The sequence below is a fragment of the Acanthisitta chloris genome, unplaced genomic scaffold, assembly GCF_000695815.1.
Source record: "Acanthisitta chloris isolate BGI_N310 unplaced genomic scaffold, ASM69581v1 scaffold26697, whole genome shotgun sequence".
Lineage (NCBI taxonomy): Eukaryota > Metazoa > Chordata > Aves > Passeriformes > Acanthisittidae > Acanthisitta > Acanthisitta chloris.
Genome location: NW_008683570.1, coordinates 386 through 10,248, shown reverse-complemented (window position 1 = coordinate 10,248; position 9,863 = coordinate 386). Strand labels below are relative to the sequence as shown.

Below are 9,863 nucleotides of genomic sequence, written 5' to 3'. Positions count from 1 at the left end.
CTGTAACCACAGAACTGCTTCTACTGCTGGCCCAGGTGCTGGGGCTGCTGTGCTCTGCCTTGTACTGTGTTTCTGTATCTCCTATTAAAAACCATGAAATTCCTCTTGCAGAGCTTCACTTCTTTTTTCCCTTGCCAGAAGAGGGAGGCCAGCTCATGCCAGCATCAGGGCCTTGGGCACGTCTGGCAGCACTGGCTTTCCAGCCTTTATCTCCCCTAGCAACACCTTTCCCATCAGGTTCAGACACCCTTTAAGGCTGCGTCTACACAAGCTTCAGGGGTGTTTTGAGTCCTGGAGTCTTCTGTCCCTGGTGTGTGTGCTGGCTGTATAGGTTCTGACATAAAGAAAACTGTGTGCCTATGGCTCCGGGAGACTCTGGCATGTCAGATAAAGAGTTGAGAAGTACCATGGGACTGAGGAAGAAAAATGGTCCCTGTGGAGACAGTTTTTTCTGGGTCAGAGCCCTTGGCAGAGGGAAACTCCTGCTGTGAAGCATTGGCTCTCTGCACCTGCTTGGTGAGAGCAGCCTGGGTTCAGGGCTGAGCTGGCTGCTTCCTGCCTAGTCTGTGTGTCCTGTGGGTGCAGAGCCAGGGGCATGGCACACCTCCAGGTGCTCACCACACACTGGGGTGCACAGTATGTGAATAGGCAGCCCCACTCCTGCAGCAGTGCCAATTCCTGCCTACAAGTGCCATGGTCCCTACTGACACAGGAGGGTGCTGGCTAGCAGCTGCAGCCCTGTGGGTTGTGCTGGGCCCAGACCATTCTCCTTGAGCATCAGCCTCTGCCTCCTCTCTTGTCACTCCTCACCAGCAGCACCTTTGCGCCAGGCTGTGACACAGCCAGCCAGCCAGCTGTGGGGTGCAAAGGCTGGGCATGGAGAGAAGACAGCTGTCTGGGCTGACCTGCTGTGAGGCAGGCCTAGCCTTGCAGGCAGAAGGCTTGGATATGACTGGCTGATTCCTTTGCTAGCCATTGCTGAGGGGTTTAGTGCCCATGCTGTCTGGCATGCCTGTGGGATTTTGTTGGGCTTTTTTGTCTCCCTTTTGCATGTTGGTTGGGGTGTTGTGCCTTCCAGAGTGCCATGAGAAGGGACTGTGTTGTCCCTGCTGCCGTTGGTACCATGGAAAGGAGTAAGGAGATGGGATTATGCTTCTTCCTGGAACCAGGATATCACTTCTGCTTGTGGCCCAAATCTGTTGCAGCAAGTGGACTTTTAACTTTCCCTCCGGGAACCTGCTGAGCCTCATCACTGTGTTTGCATACTGTCTTTCCAAGGGTTGGGCAGGTGCAGGGATGTAGCCTGGAGCATGAGCCTGTCATCCAGTGGGAGAGCACAGGCCAGAGAATGGCAGCATGTATGGGACTAACAGCTCTGATCTCTCCTCACCCTGTAGAGCAAGCACAGAGACAGTGCTCCCTACGCTGAGTATGGTGGCTGGTACAAGGCCTGTAAGGTCAGCAGGTAAGAGATGGTTTGTGGGCAGCTGTGGACTCTGGAGGGGTTGGCCCCAGGGCCTCTGCTTACCTCTCATCTGTTACCACAGCCCAACTGTGAACACCACCCTGAGGAACCTGGGTGCGCTCTACCGGCGCCAGGGCAAGCTAGAGGCAGCAGAGACCTTGGAGGAGTGTGCAGTTCGCTCTCGGAGACAGGTAACCCCAGAGGGACCTTGTCTGGCAGAAGGACATTGCAGGGCTTGGGGTGGCAGGTTATGGCACTGCATTCGGCTTGGGGTGTGGTGAGGGACTATTTCTAGGCCTTGCAGTCTTTGATGTTCTTGATTTGTGGTCCTGTGACACCAGAGCACCTTGGTGGTTGGGATTGCATTTGTGTAAAGGTACTCACGTGTGTACATGTGTGGGGGTATGCATGTCTGTACATGCTGGAAAGAAGGCATGGCTCCTTGAGTGCAGAAATACTGCAGCTGGGTTAAGGCAGGTTACTGGGCTTTGTCAGCTGCTGAGGAGAACTGCACTCACTGGGATAGTTTTTTCCCACTAATCTTTTCTCCAAAGGACACACCTAGAACTTCTTAGAGTACTTCTCACCCTAAACTCCTCTCAATCCTCAAATAATAAAGCAGGAGCTGTAAGCACCTAGTACAAAGACTGAAGGACAGCACTCCAAAATGTGAAGAAAAACTGTCAGCTTTGGAGTAGAAAAACTTCATTTCTTGGGGTGGTTTATGGATTTTATGGCTTATGCTCTCCCACTGGATGCCAGGCTTATGCCCCAGGCTGCACCCCTGTGGGGGTCTCACTGAGCTGGGCGTCCAAACAGAGACTGCTAAGTGAAGGTTGGCATTTGTCTCCATCCTGCTTGTGCTAGAGAGTTCTGGCTGTGATGGGGTAATTGTCAAGAGGTGGAACAGGCCCAAGCACGGTGATGGCACAGCAGATCTCTAGAGGGAAGGAGTACAGAAGGGCAAAACACAGTTCTTCCTTATCCTTTTCTACTTACAGGGCATTGACCCAATCAACCAGACGAAGGTGGTAGAGATCCTGAAGGAGACTGATGGCACAGAGAGACGTCGGAGCCTGGGGGGCAGCGTCAAGTACGAGAATGCCACAGACGGTAGCGAGGAAGTGAGTATGGGCGTGGAATGGAGCGGGGTAAGTACAAGACACCATCAAGAATGGCCTCAGCCGGCTGCCAGAGGGAAGGGACAGCCTGGCTGAGGGCTGTCCCCATGTGGCCTGTCGTGGCATCCTTGTCTGCCTCCATTCGTTCCCTGCACATTTCCTTCCCCTCTTTCTTGGCATGAGCCAGCCAGCTCACAAAGGTGCGTGTCTGGGTCTGGCTTCTGCTGTACAGGCCAAATACTCCCAACTGAGGACTCCTGCTTCCAGGTTGTTGCCAGGCCCTGGCAGTGCACAGCATGAGCTGGTCCTGGTCTGCCCTTAATCTTAGGCTTACAACCTTATTAACATCTCTCCCTATTGCTCCCCTCTTGAGGCCCTGGCTGAGAGCATTGGCCCCATCTTGGGCTCACACAGCCTCTGAGAGCCGCTTGGCTATCTGTCCTGCGCCACAGACGATGCTGAGCCTGGCGAGGGTCGTGTGCATGTGACGTGTCAGGTGTGTCTATGAGTGAGTGACTGCAGGGCACAGGAACAGTCTCCGGACAGCATCTTTGCTGTCTGCCTCTCCTGGTCTCATGCCCTTCACGGGCTCTGACCATGCAGAGGTGATGAAAGACAGGTCTGCGGGATGCCAGTCTGGGCTGACCAGTGGTGGCAAGAGGCTGGTGTTAGCTGAGGCACAGACAGGGTGACCTGAGCTTATCTAGACTTGCTCTGAGGCTGAGGGACACTTTGGTCACTAGCACTGTGTTTGGAGAAAAGTAGTGGTCCAGGTCTGGAACAGGCACCTTTTGTCTTCTGCAAGGAGGAGGGTGGAGAAGAGGCAACAAGCGAGCATGGTGCTGGTGGGTGCTTGGCTCGAGGCCTGCTAGAGCTGTTAATGCTTATCATTCCATCCGTAAACTCTGGTTGACAGCATAGTGTAGCTGGGTACCCAGGGGTGGCTGCAGCCTGGCACAGGCAAGACACTGAGTCCTATGCTGCCCCCTCATGTCTGCTGTCACTACCCCTTCCCCACCTGTCTGCTCTATCTCCTCCGGCATGAACTCCCTCCCTTCCTACTTTTTCTTCCCTGTTGCCATGACAGCCCTTCAACACCCAAAGCCTGCTGGCTCTCTTGATTGTGGATTGTACCCTGGAGGTGGCTGAAGGGGATCTGGGGAACAGACCGAGAGAGAACCCAGCAGCTCTGCCAGATGCAGGGCTGTCCTCTGTCCCAGCTCTTGGCATCAGTGGTAAAGAGGGTCCCTAGCCCTGGCAAGGCACCAACCCTGAGCCCTTGCACTCCCCATGAGCAGAGGGGCCAGACAAGCACAGAGGGAGGGCTGCAGGTTTGGATTAGAATCGCCTGGTCTCTGTCCTGGCTGGTGTCTCTCTGCAGTTCCTCCTGGCAGTGGTTGGTGTTGGGTGATTGCTTTGCACTGGTGATGGTCTGGGAGACCTTCCTGACAGTCTCTGAGCTGATCATCCCAAGGCAAGTAGGCAGTGCCACCCTCTCCCACAGCCTGTCGCAGACAAGGGGAATAGTCCCTGCTCATATGACCCTTCCCTAGGGATCTTAGCAGAGCTTCCATGGCCCAGCCAGCTGTATATAGAAGATTTGAGGGCTAGCCCTGCGCCCTGGGGCACACATGATGCCTTTTCCAGCCTGCTGCACACGTAGGCAGTCTCCTCTTCCAAACCAACAGCCCTGCACTGGGCTGCAGCTCCCCTCAAAGGAAGGGTGAGGCAGTTCCCACTGCCCTGTCTGTTATGGCTTGCTGTTCTCTGTGTTGGTCTAGAGACCTCAGATGTGCTGCCTTGAAGCAGTCTCTGCTGCCCTCCCTTAGCTATCATCTGCTGCAGGCAGGGCTGTGGGAGCCTCCAGGGTGCTAGCAACCTCTGTGCCCGTGGGCAGCTCTGGAAGCACCCCAGGGTCTATACCAGCTGCTTGCTGCCCAGGTAGTTGGATTGTGAGCCAGGGTCTGGGATGTGAGAACAGGGATGGCACCAGCACAGTGGTGCAGGTACCCCATTCCCTAGGCCCAGGAGCAGTGAACCCTCGAAGCAGGAGGCCCAGGGTGTTTCTCCCTGAGCTAGCTGTTCCTGCCAGCCCACTAAATGTACCAGCAAAGAAGTGAGCCCACAGTTTCAACCTCACAAGACTCCCTCCTTGCCCAGACATGGCCTGTTGTCTCTGCATGCAGCCTGGGCCATGCCCCACCTGCTCCCTAGGTGACCTACAACCTCACAGCCTTGTAAATTGTGTCTTTCTCCTCTCTGTGCACTAGGCTTAAATGCCTCCCGAGACTCCCTCTTTCCCCTCCACCGCAGTCACCTGGATGTTTGTGTTGTATCTTCCGACTTTTCCTCCACACCATCCCTCCTTCCTCGGCGAGAGCTCCACGCCAGTCCCCCAACCCTCTCGGTGCGTGAGGGCGCCGCGACGCCTGCAGAGGAGTGCCTGGCCACGTGGCCCAGCTCCAGTCCCATGGCCAGCAAGAGCAGGAAGAATCTGCGAGGAGCTGCCTGCTCCCCCAGGCCAGGGTGATGGGCCACCGTCCCCTTGTGTGCCCCCACCCCCGGCCTGCCCTTGCACATCCTTGGGGACCAGGCCTGCGGGGGATTGTCTTCAGGCGTGCCGACTCCACCATCACTAAACTTCCTCAACCCTCCTAGCTTGTTCCCTCCATCTCTACACATGGCACGAAGATGGGGGGCTGTTTTGGAACAGAGAGGCCTGGCCTAGGCAGGGCTATCACGTGCCTGTTTGTTTTCTTCCCTGTAGGCTTCGCTGATGTTAGTGCCCTGTAGCAAACCTGCGCTGGTCCCTGGTGAGCTGGGCTCTCCCTGCAGCACAGGGCACTCCCTATCTAGCTACCCTCCTTTCTGCTGAGCTCTGCAACCCAGAGGCAGTGTGCAGGTCTCTCTGCAGGGGCACAGGACTGTAGGGCAGCCCATACAGCTACTGTACATCCAAGACAATGTGAGGGGGTGACAGCCATGGGCCGTGAAGCAGGGACCTGCCAACACAAGTATGTTTGGCTGCAACCTCCTGACTGGATACGGTAGCCAAGTTCCTCAGCTGATGGCACTAAGGGGTCAGTCAGCTACCCACTGCTACAGGGTTCCTGGGTGTGGCTGGTGGGAGATGAGGGAGTGAAGTTGTTCACTGTTCCTTGGAGACAGAGTAAGGGTATAAGGAAAGGAGAACTTTTCTTCGAGGCACCAGGCCCTAGGCCATTAGAAATGGCTGAGGTGGGGACTGGGCTGGTTTGGAGCAAAGTAGTTGGGAGATAAAGGAGGTGCAAAGAAGGATATGAGGAAAGAAGGAGCTGGGGCTGGGAATGCTCCGAGCATGTGGGAGCAGATGGGATGGCTAGAGGGTGATTGCCACAGGGGAAGGAGCTAGATTTCTCACAGGTCCTTGGGACTGACTGTGGTCTGGCTGTCCCTAGCCAAGTGGGTAGGAAATCTGTAACCCTATTACTGCTGGGAACACAATGGTGACCTTGAGGGTGTGTGCAAGTGGCTCAGTGCCTCTGATGGTACTTCAGGCCTTCACAGGATCTGGTGATGTTGATCCCTACTGGGGAAAGGGAGTGTTTACCACCTCTTGAGTCTCAATACCTTTGGGTGCACATAGTCATCCCACCTCCTATAGGAAGTGCATCTCCCTTGCCCTCCTACCTGGGAAGAAAGCTGGGGAGGCTGCAGCCAGCAGGATAGAGCCCAGAGGCCAGCGCAGGACTCCCCCTAATTTATTTAGGTATATAGTTTTTCTCATGCTAGTCATCTGGCAGGTTGTGATACTAAATGTGCTTGTCTGTCTGGGCCTGGCTTTCCTGTAGTGGTGCAGAGGCCTTGGGGTACATGCATGCTGCTCCCCTGGGAGCTTGTGCTTACTAAAAGGCAGCTTGTCCTCAGGACCATGGAGTGTGGAGCACAGGGCTGAGTGCTCCAGGGTACTCAGACCTTCCCTGTCTTTCTCTCCCAGTGCTGCTCTATGCTCCTGGAGAGTCTTGAGTTCCCAGTGCAGGGTACATTTGGACCTTAGGACCACCTGCCCTTGCGCTTTGCCATGTCCTGGACTTGGTGCTGTAACAACCATACCTCTAATTAAAGGTAGACAGACCCAAATCGCTGCCCTGTGCTTCTTTCCATGCTCTGTAAGGCCACCATCGGTCAGCCCTGGTGTGGAGGGTGCAAATCCTGTTGGAGCAGGTGTGGGGGTACTTGGTGTCTGTCTCTGTGCGTTCAGGGGCATGCGCTGCCCTAGGGCACCTTTCCTAGGCTGAGCATTGGAGATGAAGGACCCAGCACACTGTGCTTCTCCCTATCCTCAAAACTGGGGTTGCTGCTAACCTCAGCTCTGTAACCATGTCTGTCAGGGCTACCCTGAGGCATCTGAGCTTGAGCCTTCCCCAACAGGTGTTTCTATTAGCCAAAGAAATAGCCCATTGTGTCCCCCAGCGCTAAGCTCCACATGCTGCCAAATCCTGCCCAAGTCCTCTGCCTCCATGCATTAGGCAGGGTGGGAGCATGTGGTGAAGAGTGGCTCAGTGGTGGAGCTGCTGCTTTTCCTTTGAATACTCTCATCCTGGTGGGTGCAATGGAGTGGGGGCTCTGCAGCAAACCAAATCCCATAAATGTTCTGGGTTAAAAATAACCCTGCAGAAAAGGGAGTGGGGAGAGAAGAGAGGCTATTTTTAACCCAGCATGCAGCAGCATTTGGTTCTGGTGTTGATCTGCAGTCAGTCTGCCTCACTGCAGCTGGGGAAATGTGGCTCTATCTTCCAACCCTGGCATAAGAGCATACTTCCTGATCAGATCCTGCTGCCCTTGTACCATGGTCCTGCTCCTCAGCTCCAGCTGTGTTCCCTCTTTGACCCCTGGCTTGTGTACCCCAGGAAAAGGGACAACGCCTGGCATGGCAGTGCCCCACAGGGACAGTGGTGAACCAGTGCAACTCTGGTGGGAAAACAAAAGACACCCCACCCCATCTTTGCTCATGCCACACACTGATGTCCAGCTCCTCCAAAACCTGCCCACGATGCCTTGTGGAGGAGTTAAATTATTTTACCTTGCTAATACTTTTGGTGCTCTCTGCATTCCTGATAAGTGGGTCCCTTGCAGCAGCAAGACCTGGCTCCCAATTTGGAAAACCCTCATCCTGATGAGAATATGAAGAGGTTCAATGCACTTGGCTTATCCATGAAGGGATAAGATGAATATCAGGAGAAAGGTTTGCTGGTAGTAAAAGCCCTGGTCAGCTGTTAGATAGGGCTGTAGGGCTGGATCAGCTTCGGGTCATCAGAGCAGAGAAGTGCTGGAAAACTTTCCTCAGGGCTGCAGCCTGTAGTGGTCTGCATAAGGGGGTCACTGGCCTAAGGCAGAGACACTGCTTACCTGCAGAGTTGCATGGATAGTCCTGGGGTAATTGCTCCTGCCAGCCTGAGCCATGAGGCATTTTGGTCATTTGAAGTGGTTCAGAGGGGCTCCCCTACATGTCTGTAAGGAGCAAAAGGCTTTTTGCCATCACATTGTCTCTTTTTCTTCTGCCCCAATTTGGCAGGGGCCACTGAAATCAAGAGCGGGGAATGCTGCTGTAATGAGGCCATCAGAACAAAAGTAATTCCACATTAACAGTGATGCCACAACCTTCTGTAATGGGCATGCCAGGCCACAGGGGAAGAGCCATGATGACACAGTGGCATGATGTGGTGTCATGCTGGCAACCTGTGCCTTGCATACATGTGGAGCTAAATGCAGAAGGTGGGCTGCAAAGTCCCCAGTACACAGACGGTACACTTTCTGTGTACTGGGGACTTTTGGAGGCACACGGGAGGAAACAGGCTGTGGAACAAGATTTAGGGCTGGTTTTGGTGTTTGAAAAAATCATGCAGACATAAAGAAACCCCTGTAAAGTGCCACCCCTGAGGCAGCTAGTGGGGCTGGGCACAGCTAAAGTCGGGGAGCCTAGGAGGAGTGGTGCCAGCTTGGCAACACAGTGTTGGTGCAGCTAAATGAATGCATCCCAGACGGGCCTGCCTTAATTGCTCAGCAGACTCAAATCTAATCATCTTGGAAGTGTTAGAGGTGGGACAAGGTTGTGTGTGCATGTGGACTGGTCTTGCCTGATGTGAGCGAGCCTGCAGGACCAGGGTGTGCATCTGGACGAGTGCTGGACAGAGAGGAGGAATAGCAATGGTACGGTGAAGAAGGGCAAGGGGAGGGGGAGGATAGTCTCCACCAGCAGCAAGTGAGGAGAGAGTCCTTGAAATGCAAGTCCTAGCAGCATGCCTTGGCCTGACAAAAGTACCCCGAAGCTCGGGATGCCCGTCAGGGCTTATTGCTTTCCTGGTGACTGGGACCTCCTTGGTAACTGCTGCCTGAGCTGTTGCAGGTGGTGGAGCTGTCATGTTTGAGCAGGGCTGTGAGGATGCCAGATGCTGGTGGCCTGGGGCAAGTCAGCAGCCTGGCTGGGTGTTGGCTTACACCAGGCAGGAGGGAGTATCAGTTTGGATGAGCCAGACAATGGTGGGGCGGTGTCCCCGACTCCATGGTCATTGTGTCTGTGGAGAACCAGGGGAAGGGGAAGCCATGTAGTGAGCAGTAAGCCTGCTTTGGGCCAGGTCTAAATCCTCAGTGCAAGCAGGCAAGAGGATGTTTGGACCCAATTCCAGCTACTGATCAACAGCATGCCAGAGCCTGATCAGTGCCACTTAGCCAACACCCTGGCTTGTGTCTCTGTGTCCAGGATGGCAGTGGCACTCTCCAGCGCAGCAGCTCCCTGGGGAAAATCCGGGATGTGATACGGAGGAGCAGTGAGATGTTGGTCAAGAAACTGCAGGGTAATGGTCCCCTGGAGCCCAGGAACACCAGGTAGGTGTGAGGGTCAGGCCGGATACAGGGTGCATGGGCGCCCTGCCATCTTGTGGGTCTGGGTCTGGCCAGACGCAGCAAGATCACACCTGATCTCCTCTGCTCTCTTGTAGCATGAAACGAGCTGCGTCATTAAATTACCTGCACAAGTCTAGCGATGCTTCATTTGAGGTAAGCACTGGGAGGGTGTTGGGGCTGGTACAGGAGTGGGCATTGAGGTGGAGACTATGTGGCCAGCGGCACAGGTGTTGAGTGGCACAGCAGGCCACACATGCAGTGCCTGAGACCCCACAATGTATGCACTCTGCTGCTGTGTGGGGTTGGAGCCACTCTGCCTGGGCTGGTGCTCTCTCTGCGCCCTCGGGCAGCTGCACAGCCCTTCTTCTGGGGTCAGAGCTCCAAATTTGAAGGTG

The 9,863-nt window shown here is 54.9% G+C and overlaps 1 protein-coding gene across 1 annotated transcript in view; it reads left to right on the top strand.

The window, feature by feature from the left end:
* Positions 1 to 9,863, top strand: part of LOC103806321 (kinesin light chain 1-like) — a 15,009-nt gene that overhangs the window by 4,795 nt on the left and 351 nt on the right. Inside the window, exons 10-14 of the mRNA XM_009079002.1 lie at positions 1,398 to 1,465; positions 1,548 to 1,656; positions 2,467 to 2,616; positions 9,326 to 9,450; positions 9,564 to 9,621. Of these exons, the coding sequence (XP_009077250.1) occupies positions 1,398 to 1,465; positions 1,548 to 1,656; positions 2,467 to 2,616; positions 9,326 to 9,450; positions 9,564 to 9,621 (510 nt within the window). The remainder of the gene's footprint in view (positions 1 to 1,397; positions 1,466 to 1,547; positions 1,657 to 2,466; positions 2,617 to 9,325; positions 9,451 to 9,563; positions 9,622 to 9,863) is intronic.